At 36.8% G+C, this 14,946-nt stretch overlaps 1 protein-coding gene across 1 annotated transcript in view; it reads right to left on the bottom strand.

The window, feature by feature from the left end:
- The window catches only part of LOC309485775 (complement C3-like), a gene marked incomplete at its 3' end in the record, with an annotated part of 34,050 nt that overhangs the window by 8,438 nt on the left and 10,666 nt on the right, over positions 1 to 14,946 (bottom strand). The window contains exons 5-12 of the mRNA XM_082152811.1: positions 11,219 to 11,289; positions 11,024 to 11,115; positions 10,484 to 10,560; positions 10,311 to 10,398; positions 2,799 to 2,913; positions 2,027 to 2,088; positions 1,849 to 1,951; positions 552 to 666 (exon numbers count right to left, since the gene is read on the bottom strand). Coding sequence (XP_082008937.1) covers positions 552 to 666; positions 1,849 to 1,951; positions 2,027 to 2,088; positions 2,799 to 2,913; positions 10,311 to 10,398; positions 10,484 to 10,560; positions 11,024 to 11,115; positions 11,219 to 11,289 — 723 coding nt within the window. The remainder of the gene's footprint in view (positions 1 to 551; positions 667 to 1,848; positions 1,952 to 2,026; positions 2,089 to 2,798; positions 2,914 to 10,310; positions 10,399 to 10,483; positions 10,561 to 11,023; positions 11,116 to 11,218; positions 11,290 to 14,946) is intronic.

Below are 14,946 nucleotides of genomic sequence, written 5' to 3'. Positions count from 1 at the left end.
CAACTATGGATAAAGTGTCAGTGCCATGAGTGGGCCTTGGAGGGCCTGGCCAGTGTTGTGCTGAAAAAAGCCCCCCCGCATTTGAAGAGAGTCGCCTTAAAACGAAAATCAAATAAATATCAATTGACACTAATCATTAGCATTCTTATTCTGAATCTCATTTTGTTCTCATTAAAGTCCAGATATAATTAAAAAAGTGTCTTGGAATATTGTTTAGCAGGTTAATTGAGGTTAAACGTTTTTTTTACATTCTTCTAAATACAGACTGCAGTGCTGTTTAAATCCACAAGATGTTCTCAGCACATTAAATATTACTGTTTGTCTGGATTAGTTCAGCCTACAAAAGAAGCTCACGACAAGCCAGTCTGGCAGGAAATGCCCCCCTGATATCTCCCACTAGGAAAGTGTCGGCCGCGACGGGGGCCTTTTCGGCACAACACTGGACTACTTCAGTCCCTGTGATTTAAAATGATAACAATGATCCTCATGCTAGTTTTCTAAATATGCAATACATAATTTTAGCCTCATATCAAGGGTAATGATTTGCCCACCTGAGCTGGTCATTACTGATGCTTTGACATACACAGAATGCCCCAGTAGACTGTTTGTATCTGGATATATCTTCTTTATCTCCTCCATAGTCAAACTGACGCTTCCTCCATTCAGCTGAAAATAAACAGGTGAATCTGAAGTACCAAATAATCAGTGGTGGGCCGTCAGGGCCAGCAAGGCCTTCTCTGCTGGCCTAAACACTATAAGAATCACTGACTTGAACTTTAATGTATTTTTTCCATGAATGAGTATTATTCCTAATAGTCCATTCTCTTAATTTCATAGCTTTTCTCTTGGTTGCGTTGCTTCCAGTAGTGTTTATTTATTTTAGGGCTTTTATCCAATCATATTTCAGTCATCATGTCTTGCCAGGGTCAAAGAAATCTGCCTTGAGGCCTTCAGAATCGATAGTGCGGGCGCCTGTTGCTTAAAATGAATGGCAATGGAACCGTTGCTTTAACCAATCAGATAATCAGTCAGATTATCTGACTGAGCGCTAGCAATCTAGCATCTGTAGCGAACTTCATAAACTAAAATATATTCCTGTAGATTTAATAATTTTAAGAGAGCATGGGTCAGCTGAACACATCGTCATGTTTTGCGGTGACTGTCCCTGTGTCCACTGCTTCTTTCAAGCAGACACTGAGTCTCAGCCCTAAAGCAAAACTTGACTTGACTTTCAGCATTAGCCTCGATAGAAAATACTTATTGTTAGAACTGAAATGCACAGATAACCTGTACAACAGAGTAATTGAAGTATTTATGAGGAAAGAAATTAGGATGGTTTTTTTTGTAAAAAATAATCATTAGTTTCAGTGAGTATAATGTTTTTTTTGGTTTTTTTTGCCCCACTTTTTTTCTGTGGTGAATATGATTTTCTTCTAAATTTTTCTTCTAAATTTATGATAATTATTATTATTTATTTTTTAAACATTCAAACTATTGTAACGTATGACAAGAGACTATTATAACCCTTGAACGATAAGACAAGGGAGGCTCCGTTTCTGAACTTATAATCGGAACGCAAGAACCACTGTACATTAACGCACAAGCCGAACTCACTCGCTCGTTTCTCTCTACCCGGCCTGTTCTGAACTCACCACATTAACCTAACTGACGGTGCAAAATAAAAACTGCAATTTCACTTATAGAGAGTCTGTGCGCTGCTACACTATTAAAAGTTATTAATTCTGGTAGGGCACCACTGAAGGCCTAGGTGTGAAATGCACGGCCCACTACTGCAAATAATACATTACTTTTCTATGTTATACTCACACCTCTCACTCTTTCACTTACATCTTTCAGTTGCTTCATAGAAGTGATTCTCCTTTTCTGACCATTCTTTTCAATACCAAACAGCACATTTGCAACACCTCGCACTTGTTCACCATAAAGATACCTGGGAAGAAGACATAGTTATTCTGATCATTTTAAAGTTTTGAATGTTTTTCATTTACATGTTAAACTATCTCACCATGCTGTGTGTAGTGAAGGGCTACCTGAAGCAGTTAGAGCTCGGATCGCAGTGCACCAGGTCTTTCGGTCAGAACACCACAAAGGGAAGTAATTTGAACTGGTTTATTGTCAGAAGTATGAGTATGTTTATTTTGGCATTAAAGTTTTGTTTATTGTTCGCTGGTTCCCGCCTCATTCTTGCATCTCATTCATCTTTGAACTGTAATAGCAAAATAGCTCATTACAGCTAATGTAAACATGCCTACAGACAGTCCTAAAGAAATTAGGATGGTTTTTTTTGTAAAAAATAATCATTAGTTTCGGTGAGTATAATGCTTTTTCTTTTTTTTTTTTGCCCCACTTTTTTTCTGTGGTGAATATGATTTTCTTATAAATTTTTCTTGTAAATTTATTATAATTATTTTTTTTTTTTTCAAACATTCAAACTATTGTAACGTATGACAAGAGACTATTATAACCCTTGAACGATAAGACAAGGGAGGCTCCGTTTCTGAACTTATAATCGGAACGCAAGAACCACTGTACATTAACGCACAAGCCGAACTCACTCGCTCGTTTCTCTCTACCCGGCCTGTTCTGAACTCACCACATTAACCTAACTGACGGTGCAAAATAAAAACTGCAATTTCACTTATAGAGAGTCTGTGCGCTGCTACACTATTAAAAGTTATTAATTCTGGTAGGGCACCACTGAAGGCCTAGGTGTGAAATGCACGGCCCACTACTGCAAATAATACATTACTTTTCTATGTTATACTCACACCTCTCACTCTTTCACTTACATCTTTCAGTTGCTTCATAGAAGTGATTCTCCTTTTCTGACCATTCTTTTCAATACCAAACAGCACATTTGCAACACCTCGCACTTGTTCACCATAAAGATACCTGGGAAGAAGACATAGTTATTCTGATCATTTTAAAGTTTTGAATGTTTTTCATTTACATGTTAAACTATCTCACCATGCTGTGTGTAGTGAAGGGCTACCTGAAGCAGTTAGAGCTCGGATCGCAGTGCACCAGGTCTTTCGGTCAGAACACCACAAAGGGAAGTAATTTGAACTGGTTTATTGTCAGAAGTATGAGTATGTTTATTTTGGCATTAAAGTTTTGTTTATTGTTCGCTGGTTCCCGCCTCATTCTTGCATCTCATTCATCTTTGAACTGTAATAGCAAAATAGCTCATTACAGCTAATGTAAACATGCCTACAGACAGTCCTAAAGAAATTAGGATGGTTTTTTTTGTAAAAAATAATCATTAGTTTCGGTGAGTATAATGCTTTTTCTTTTTTTTTTTTGCCCCACTTTTTTTCTGTGGTGAATATGATTTTCTTATAAATTTTTCTTGTAAATTTATTATAATTATTTTTTTTTTTTTCAAACATTCAAACTATTGTAACGTATGACAAGAGACTATTATAACCCTTGAACGATAAGACAAGGGAGGCTCCGTTTCTGAACTTATAATCGGAACGCAAGAACCACTGTACATTAACGCACAAGCCGAACTCACTCGCTCGTTTCTCTCTACCCGGCCTGTTCTGAACTCACCACATTAACCTAACTGACGGTGCAAAATAAAAACAGCAATTTCACTTATAGAGAGCCTGTGCGCTGCTACACTATTAAAAGTTATTAATTCTGGTAGGACACCACTGAAGGCCTAGTCAAACTTTAAATACAGCCCGCTTTTAAATTGCTTTTAATACAAACTCCCACCAGGAGAGGTCTCTAGTTTTCAACCAATCCCAGTATTTATTACAGCATAGTAGGATGTGCACACTTATGTAAACGTTCACTAAATTTAGCAAAAATAAATGAAAAATTGGCAATCAAACTCATGTTTCCAGTCAAGATGGTAAACAGATTATCTTTTTTTTTAAGTTCAAGGGGACACCCATATGTTTGTTTCTGTCACAAGCTGTGTAGTTTAATTGTATTGTATATTTAAATATACTTCTTTTGAAGTGTTGGTGCTTAACTCCCTTTTAAACTCCCTCTTAAACATTGTTTACATTTTTAAATATTGTTGATTACTTACAAAGCAATAAATGGTTTAGCTCCCCAGTACTTGAGCGAGCTCTTAACGCATTATAGTCCTTCACGTATATTGCGATCTCAAAATTCCAGCCAGTTGATAATACTTTTCCTATTTAGCAACCAAAACTTTGGAACAGTCTTAACATATTAACATGCCTAAGACTTTTGCACGGTACTGATATACAGTGGGGAGAACAAGTATTTGGTACACTGCCAATTTTGCAGGTCTTCCTACTTACAAAGCATGAAGAGGTCTGTCATTTTTATCATAGGTACTCTTCAACTGTGAGCGACCGTAGAGGTGACCACCTGCTAATAAGCCCAAGGGGGGACAAGGGGTATGTTTCTGAGGTACAATGTGGGACACTGCCTGGCGCGGCGGTGCCCCACTGGCAGACTCACTGATAGTGGTTTACCCATTCCTAGCACATACCACCTTACATGGTATTAATAATGCCCTATTCTCCTAAACGTGTAATTGCTGATGTATGCTCATGAATAGGCCAACCACCAATGTGTATTTTTTTCTAAATAAAGACTCATAATATTTTGAACATTCAATGAATTGACAGACTATTTAATTTTATTTATTTTTCATTACAATTTATTTACTTTAAATAAATTATAATATAAATGTATAGGATTAACAGGAATTGTAGTTGCTCAACACCACAGGAACAGTTAAAAAAAAAGTATTTAAAAAAAAAAAAACCATTGACATCGTATTCCCCTCCATGTCCGATTGAGAAGGACGTTTTGCAAAGGTCACAAAAAGCCCTCTCGGTATCCCCCTCAACACCTTTCAGCCACAAATATTCATTTCCCCATTCTTTCTTGTACCCACACCTTCTCTTTTTAATTGATGATGGCGTTGCCTCTCAGACAGTCTCTTTCTCGAATTTTTCGAATTGGACAGCGCGCATCTAAAAGTTCCTTCCTTCCCAGTGTGTCTGGTATGCGCGTGCGTGCGCTGTCATGACAACAACGAAAAAGTTGACAACAACCTAGTCAGCAGTTCAACTGAGGGGTTTGTGTGGCAACAATAGCGTGCTGAAATGTCAAGTAATGTTCGTTTGTCTGCTTGGGGCTCGAGGATATTTAAAGCGACCAACTTTTTTTTGAGCAAGCATAGATTATGCGTGACACGGTCTCAATTTGCGTGAAGCGTGAATTGGGCTTCAAACGCTGTGCGCGCACGCGCTACGCGGGACGGGTGGTCACCCTAGAGCGACGGAATCTAAAAAATCCAGAAAATCACATTGTATGATTTTTAAATAATTAATTAGCATTTTATTGCATGACATAATTATTTGATCACCTACCAACCAATAAGAATTCTGGCTCTCACAGACCTGTTAGTTTTTCTTTAATGGTGCGTTCACACCGGACGCGAATAGCGCGTCAGGCGCGAGTGATTTCAATGTTAAGTCAATGCAAAGACGCGTTACGCGCGTAAAAAATTCCTGCGGCGCGAATGAGGCGTGAGTGGCCAAGCCAGTCTCCAGACCTGAACCCAATAGAAAATCTTTGGAGGGAGCTGAAAGTCTGTATTGCCCAGCGACAGCCCCGAAACCTGAAGGATCTGGAGAAGGTCTGTATGGAGGAGAGGGGCCAAAATCCCTCCTGCAGTGTGTGCACACCTGGTCAAGAACTGCAGGAAACGTATGATCTCTGTAACTGCAAACAAAGGTTTCTGTACCAAATATTAAGTTCTGCTTTTCTGATGTTTCAAATACTTATGTCATGCAATAAAATGCAAATGAATTACTTAAAAATCATACAATGTGATTTTCTGGATTTTTTTTTTAGATTCCGTCTCTCACAGTTGAAGAGTACCTATGATAAAAATTACAGACTTCTACATGCTTTGTAAGTGGGAAAACCTGCAAAAAACCGACAAAACCAGACCGTCCCATTGAATAACTCTTGGGACACAGCTAGCAACAATTTGTTAATATGACAATACATTTTTGTTAGTTTCATTTTCTAAATGACCAGTGGTGGAATGTAACAACATTCATTTACTCTGGATTAAAGTATTATTTTGAAGTACTTCAGATTGTTATTCAACTCCACTTCATCTCAGAGGCAAATATGTACTTTTAATGAAAAACTGACTTTTTACACATGGAAATTAGATTATGATATTAGATATTGTTTAAAAAACTATGAACAGTTTATAATAGAAACACTTAAAATATGTCCTGGAGGGCCGCTGTCTTTTGAGTATGTGAGTTAATTTATTTTATTCTTCCCTCTTTCTGAGAAGATCTCAGTGACTGTCAGTCGTCGACTGAGTCAGCCCTGCAAACCTGTTAGTGGACAGTGGAAATATGCCCTGATCCCAGATGATGTCCCTCCAGCAGAGGCGTTATCAGCGTCTCTATTGTGCAGCTAAATAACAGTCTACAGAAAAAAATATTTTCTTACAATCTGTTTTATGTATACTGTTAATTTAAAGTTTTATTTAGTTTTTCGTATTTTAAATGTAACTTATCTTGTAAATATATAAAAAAATGTATAGAACTATGTAAGTAAAAATGTATAGAACAATTTATTTTCTATCACATGTACAAATTCATTGACAAGAAAATTACAGAATAATTTATTACATTTACAAGTCATAACTTGCATTACAAAAATAAATAATGCACATCATTTTTATTTATTTTTTACAAACTATAACTCTCATAAAAATAATGCATAACATTTTTTCATTTAAAAATTTTAATTCACATAATCAAAAGTTGATTTAATCTGTCAAGGAGAGAAAACAATCTGTGCATTCTCTCCCTGCTCTCCTGTGATCTCCTCTCCTCTGTCTCTCTCTGAAACTTCATTTCCTCCCTAGCTCGAGGGAGGACATAGCTCGATCAGCTCATCCTCTCTGTCTCGTTTGTTGTAAGAGTTAAGAAGGGCGGTGGGATGTCTGTGCAACAAAAGTAGCCCAAAAAACCCATTGGCGCTTCTCCATCGAGCGGCCGAATTCTCCACTGGATTTGTGCGTCTGAGAGATGTTTTGGTGGTGTTGGAGTGCCGAAATCGTACTTACAGAGGTGGAAATCAACCCGCGGAATTTTTTTTCCGCGGAATCAAAGACCTAAACGAGTATGTTGCCAATACCCGCATAAGCCATAGCAACAAGCATGTTGTCAATACCCGAAATGCTTAGCAGTAAACATGCATATTGCAATGAATGACATACCACCTGAAATGAAAAAGTGAAAATTGTGATACCAAAAATGTATCAGCTGCTGCTTGTTGTATATCCGCAGTCCAGTTCCAGTTTTGTTGAGTGACGACTGTAAATGACATCATGACCTTGTTATACTTGGAAGTAGTTTACTTCTGTAGAAAACAAAAAAAATCAAAAAAAAATTGTTTTTGTTATTTGATTTTTAACATCTCCCCACACTGGAGCAAGCAAGACGCATTGCAACAAGCGTGTTGCTGTAGCCAATTTAACCATTGTACGGGATCTATTGGGGGAAGCTTACACCCCTAGCAGCAGCAGCAACAACTGATACAACAAGCATTTTGTGTAAATCGCAGAACCATTGCTAACACTAGTGTAGTTTGGCTGGGGAAGCATACACCCTACAGCAATAGCTCAGACTAGCAGCAACCAAACTGATACAACAAGCATGTTGTATAACCATAGGACTAGTATTAAACCTAGTGTAGTCCGATCGGAGAAGCATACATTCTCTAGCTCGAGTCATATGCAGTGCGCAGCTAAGCTATGAATACAGTGTGCTTCCTCATTCATGAACATGATTACTGCTCCCGTCCTACGGATTCCATCGGCTGTGGAGGTGAAGATGGCGACTCCCATGATTTCACACTCCTTTACAGGACCATCAAACTATGGTGTTGTTAGTGTTGAATACCAGACCCCTGCGGTGAATGTACGGTGTACCAAGTATGTTACTGATATCTAGATAGCTTTAGCCACAAGCATGTGGTAACTTTAAAGCAGCACGTTGCAATAATCGAATAGAATAAAGAACAAGCATTTTCCAATACAACCAGATAAGCATAAAACAACGCTTGAGCACTACGGCATGCGCTGAGGACAGTATGCGCTATAGCAGTGTTGCTGAAAAGACAGCATATTGCTGATACCTGATAAGCTTAGCACAGCATGTGACACAATGACACCAGATATAAGCCTAAAACACGCCATGTTCCAAATAACGACTGGGCTAAATAACCTTAAAAGTTCAACAACCATGTTCCCAATAGCAACTAACAGCTTTTAATGCAAGCAGTTTTCAAATAGCCACTAGATAGGCCTAGCCTTAGAACAAGCAGTGTTTCAATAACTTTTATTTATTGATTTGTTTATTTTTTACTTAATATACACAGCTTAAATATAGAACCATGTTGAATGTCAGCCTATAAAAATGCAAGCTCTTAAAAATAAAAATTATAAGAATGCATTCAAATGCAATCACGGTATACAATACACTGTAGCTTTAAGAACGACCTGTTTCCAAGAACTAGATAGACCAAGCGTGTCCGAAGTGACTCAACTGAATTGTGACTGTTTACGGTCTTTTTTAAAGCTGTGCCACAGCAGAATATTTCCGTTTGCACCATGAATTGTTAATTCATATCAAGCAGCTGCTTGAATCTGTGCTGCATATTGCTAAAAGCACAGCCTGTGCAACGCGATCAGTTGCCAATGACAACACATAGTAACGCACATAGCCAATATGATCGCGTAAGCCTAGCAAGAGCATTTTAATGAAAACGACTAAGTTAGATTAGCCCAAGCCACACGTATGGCATTAGCAACAAGCATGTTGCCAAAACCCTGATAGATTTTAGCAATGAGCAAAAAAGGACTTAGCTTTGTGAAGACTTTCAGAGATGAATGGAGAATGAATCACGTCGAGTCCTGTGTCAATAATGCAGCGATGCGAGCAGGCAACTTCCAAATCAGGCAACTTATGATCAATGCTGCAAATCTCGTGTTCAAGTTTAAGATGAATCTGAGGTGAAATCCTTGTGGGGAATGAATTCCTCTTGCTAAATTCCCGATTGCACAATTCCTTGTGAGATAATGTTGTTTGCCTGCCGAATTTCGCCATTTAATTTGCTCCTGAGAAACGCGATAGTTGCGGATAATACTGAAGCAGCTTATATATGTATACGGTGATAGGCGTCATATTCCTATAGGTAGATGTGGATCAGCTGATAGTCAGCTGATGCGAGCTTGACTAACGTGACCTGCCAGAACTAACGCTACGCTTGATTATTACTTATTATATTTTTTATATTATTAATAGTAATAAAAAAAAAAATATATATATATATATATATATATATATATATATATATTATTAGTAGTAGTATTATTATACTTTATTTTATTATTATTTATACCTTTATTATATTATTACATTTATACAATTATACCTAACTCTGCTGGCCATTGAGAGGGCACTGGTCAAGTCACTGGAAAAGACGCCTAGTTGGTACGACAGGGTCACAGAGCATTTTCTTGAAAAGGAACGTAGAATTTACGTATAAATAAATGGACAATTTTTATGATGTAGGCCGAAAATGAGCTTCCCCTCTTTGAAAGACCAGCAGCCGCCACTGCCTCGTTGTGAGTACTTGCACCACCTGACGTAACAACCTGGGGTATCTTGCCTTAATAAAATAATTATTGACTAATGTAAAATTTAGACAATGATATGAAATGTATCTATTATCTATGATAATCATTTAATTCACTGCATCAGTCCATTACCAGATATTTACAACGTTTAGAAGACTTATGATTATAAACTTGCTACAAAAAAAGTTGCACTGTTTATGAAAATTATTTACTTTCAATAATTATGTTTATATAAGACATTTCTCCAAGAGGCTGGTGCCACAGGTCTACAGTATGCTGTTTTTTAATAGTGTGGTTTCATGTAACTTTGTAGTGTTTGGCCAGAGCTCTTCTCTGAGAGGCTTCCCATAAACAAACATTTTTCTAGAATATTCCAATAATATTTTAGCCAGAGCCAAAGCCCCTGCTACTATGTGTCAAACAGAAGGTTAATTGTGAGAGGGCTACACCTGGCAGTTTACTGACTGTAAAGCAGTTTTATAACAACTGTGCTGTTTCATTTCAGAAAGTAGCTTATCGAGGTAAATGCCCAATAATTACATTCAGAATTATTGAAAATGCTTGTATTTCAGGTGAGTGTCGAGTAACAGTAAAAGCAGTTGTAATTGACACGCACCTGGCTCTGACTTCTACTTCCAACTTTTCCTCATTTAGGGTGAGGTAGGGTTTCTTTGGTGTTAAAGTGATGTTGAATGCCGGGAGAACTTGGGATCAAGGATAAATAGGGTTATTCAAACCATGCATGCCAGCAGCTGAATGTCTGCACCATAAAGAATGTAAATAACTTACCATATTTCTTTACATTAAACACCACGCTGAATGGCTTTTCATCATCAAACTTCGCAACAACTTTCCATTTTCCCTCTCTAGGAATTAAAAAATATATATTTAATTCCTGAATTGGTGTACAGTAGATAGAGCGTCAAATGAAAGAATATATATTTTTAGTACTGCCCTGAATTAGCTTCACACATTAAATGTTTACAAGACAAAATAATAAGTGAACTTATACAAATAATCTTGTTCAAAAGTGTTCATACGCTTGATTCTTAATACGAGTATTAGTAGACTGTTAGAGTTCGGGTTAATAGAAGTTGACATAAAGTTGGAAACTAACTTACATCTGTTATGGAGCATCAAAATAAAATAAATGCATCAAAAGGAGTTAGCAGATATTAAGCAGACATATTAATACTTTACTCATATAATGAGTGTTAGTTGGCATGTAATTTCAAAGTTACTTACAGTCAACATAATTTCTAAAGGGGACCATCAAAATAAAGTGTTACCAAAAATGAAAACACAAATCTAATGGTTTTCTTTGCATACTTGTTCACAGTAGTGAGATTGTAGCTTTCAGAGAGAATCCCATTGTCTGCACTGGCGTTGGAGCTGATGTGCACTACAACACCATCTGGGTTCTGATTGTTCCATGGAGGAATATATTAAAAAGTATAAATAATGAAATAAAATTATGCAATGAAATGAAGCTAATTTTAAGATTTTAAGATGTAAGATATTTACCTGAATCTCAAGAGTTATGTTGCTGTTGAAAGCTTGGAATTCATGATTGGACACAAAAGCCCTGTAATTAACTGAGAGATTCAGAGACAGAAAGTGAGAAGTAATAGTGATACAGACTTGTAACTTAACAAACACTGTGCTTACTGACACAAATTCCACGATTCAAGTAGATTTCAATTCAGGAGTTTTTGATTAGAATCAATTTGATTTGATAAAGATTAATTGGGGCCTTGTCACATTGGTTTGGGTTTTGTTTGTGTTCATGTCTTTTATTACTTCTTCTTCATCATCATCTGGTGTTTTTATGGCGGTTTGGCAAACCATCGAAAAAGGTGCATTACCGCCACCTACTGATATGTCTTTTATTTTGTAATGTGCCTTAGTCAAGTTCCCTGCTTCCAGGGTAAGATCCCGTTACTGTCTATTTTTCTAGTAGACTATAATTCCTATGTTTTGTCTTTGATGGGCATAAAAAACTAAAAGTCTTTGAAAAGTCAAAGATTGCTTTCTATGTTTAATCTTGTATAATTTTTTTTTTCTTTCCTCTGGCACTTTATTTTGTTTTTATTTATTTTTTTGTGATCTATGTTTTTTTATTATTATTATTGTTCCTGTTATGTACTTGTTACATCTTCATTTTGGCATTAATAAAATAAAAAAAAATAAAAAAAAAAGTTCCCTGCTTCCTGTTTGCCCTTCTGAATGTGTCATGTTCTGATTGGTTGTTTTAATCATGTGTCACGTTCTCATTGGTTCGTTGCTTTCAGGTGTTTCTTGTTAAGTCTGTGTAAAGCAATTGTGGAAGAAATTGTATCTTTAAGATGTGTGTGACCATCATAATATGACAGTAAAAGAGCACACACAAACCTTATTCTAATATGGAATTGTATTGGAATGGTAAAGAGTGTTGGTCGTGACAGGAGGGCCTCCACTCAAGGGTAAACATGATGAACAAGTCTAAGAATGTTCCATGTATGGTTGAAATACATTCTTTGGCCTAGAAAGATAACATTCTGGGAGTCAAGACTATAAAGGAGGAAGGATGCTTCACTGTCACACTACATAATAACTCTGTGCTACTGTACGACTGCTGGCCTTTTCTTGCAAGAAAATAAACCTCATCAAAGACTATTGGAAATGTTTGTCTCTTATTCAGTGATAGAAAAGTGTTTGCTACCACACTCTCATTTTTCATTGATCCTTCTTCTAGCTTTGTTTCCTGTAACTAGTGATGGTGAAATTAAGCGTAAAATGGTTTATTACTCAAATCTTCTCAACAAGGTGCACACTAATGACATCTTTTGGTCAAAAGGTGGAAAATCTGCCTTTACGTCCCAGATGACCTATCCATTATTTGATTGATTTATAATAAATCAGTTTGTGCTACAAAAATCATAAGGCAATACAAGTATTTTGTCTATATAAATTAAGGTTTCCCACGTCATTGAACTTATGCAATATGAATAAATTAGTCAATAAATGAGAAAATACTATAATATTTACTATAGTAAACTATAGTAAATTGTAGTATACTGTATAGTATTTACAACACTTTAATGAATGCTACAGCATACTGTAGTGTTAACTATAGTGAACCCATAAACTGTAATAAATACTGTAGTATACTTTAGTTTTCACTACAGTGAACTGTAGTGCATTGCAGTATAATATACCCTATAGAAAACTTAGTAAAGTATTGGGTAAAGTCAAGTCAAGTCAAGTTTATGTATATAGCGCTTTTCACAATACAGATTGTATCAAAGCAGCTTCACAGTATTAAATTAAAATAATACATCAATGTCTGTTTCTAGTGGAAAACGTCCACGTTTGGTAATGCTGATCAATAGTATTGTTGATTGATCAATTAAATTAAATATCCCCAAATATCCCCAACTGAGCAAGCCAAAGGCAACAGTGGCAAGGAACCGAAAAACTCCATCAGGTGACCTAATGGAGAAAAAAAAAAAAAACCTTGGGAGAACCCAGGCTCAGTCGGGGGCCAGTTCTCCTCTGGCGTTTATGAACTAGAGGTCAGATTTAACTGTAAGATTAAAAGTATTATATGAATGCCGGCTGAAGAGATGCGTCTTTAATCTAGTTTTAAACTGGGAGAGCGAGTCTGAGCAACGAACAGTATCAGGAAGACTATTCCAGAGTTTTGGAGCTAAATGTGAAAATGCTCTCCCTCCTTTGGTGGACCTAGAAATCCTAGGTATGACCAAAAGCCTTGAATTTAGTGATCTTAAAGAGCGCGATGGATTATAGGGCGATAGAAGATCCGTTAAATAGACTGGAGCTAAGCCGTTTAGGGCTTTATAAGTCAGTAGCAATACCTTGTAATTAATACGGAGCTTTATAGGTAACCAATGCAGTGATGATAAAATTGGTGTTATATGATCATATTTTCTTGATCTAGTAAGAACTCTAGCGGCGGCATTTTGGACTAACTGTAGCTTGTTTATTGAGGATGCAGGACAACCGGCTAATAAAGCATTACAGTAATCTAGTCTCGAGGTCATGAATGCATGAACTAACTTTTCTGCATCAGAAACTGATAGCATGTTACGTAGCTTAGCAATGTTTCTAAGGTGGAAAAAGGCTGTTTTTGTAACATATGAAATATGATTTTCAAAAGACAGGTTGCAATCGAGTATAACACCCAGGTCTTTTACTGTAGAGGATAAAGTAACAGGACATCCTACTATGTTAAAGTTGTAGAGTGAGAGGTTTTGTGGGCGGTTTGTTGAACCGATGATTAGTACCTCTGTCTTGTCTGGATTTAATAAAAGAAAATTGCGCGTCATCCAATCTTTTATGCCTTTAACACACTCTGTCAATTTGGATAATTTAGCGTTTTCATCTGGCCGTGATGAAATATAGATTTGAGTGTCATCAGCATAACAATGGAAACTAATTCCATGTTTCCTTATAATATTTGGGAGGGTGAGGAGAGGACGCTGGCGTTGTTTGTTTGCCGCTTCTCCGCCCGCGATTTTTAATTGCGCTTATAGTTTGATTATATATTTTTATATTGTGCTATTTTTACGAGCCTTGTGCCTTTTACGAGCTATTTTTACTGACATAAGGTGCACACCTTTTATACCAGTGGGGAAGCTAGGTAACTTGGCACCTACCTGCTACAGATGACTTCCAGCTCCTGTATGGCGTTAAGCTATTCCAGCTTGCAAATCCAACGATTTAATTTCACAACCACACCGGGATTTAACATTCCCATCATTAACCCTCTGGGGTCTGAGCTGTTTTCTGGGCCCTGGAGGTGTTCTGACATGCTCTGACATTTGTGTTTTTTTCTGTTACTAGTGACATTTTCATGGCTAAAGTCTAATTACACTGTATTCAGCACAAACTCTGCTACAATAATATATCAGCAGCATGTATGTAAAAGTTTGTAGTTTTGAGATAATGACATTTATGCGTAGTTTGTGAAAATACAAAAAAAAATTCTCACTGAAATAAGGCCATGAAACCCATACTGATTATTTCTTCACAAGACTTTTGAAAATTGTATGACTTAGCCTAGAATATTTGCTCCAAAACTATGTGAAAATCACCCTGACTGCTCATTCAGATAAGACAATATATTGATTTTAAATTTCTAAGACGTGTTTTGTGTGAAAAAGCCTTATGCGAAAAGGCGTGATCATCTCATGAATATGTAAGCCTTCAACACCTGAGAAAGACAAAGACACTCCCCTAACTGCCCTATT

Source organism: Leuciscus leuciscus, assembly GCF_965113295.1.
Source record: "Leuciscus leuciscus genome assembly, chromosome: 1".
In the NCBI taxonomy this organism is placed as follows: Eukaryota; Metazoa; Chordata; class Actinopteri; order Cypriniformes; family Leuciscidae; genus Leuciscus; species Leuciscus leuciscus.
Note: the sequence above shows the minus strand (reverse complement) of the source record. Positions and strands in the feature narration are given on the sequence as shown.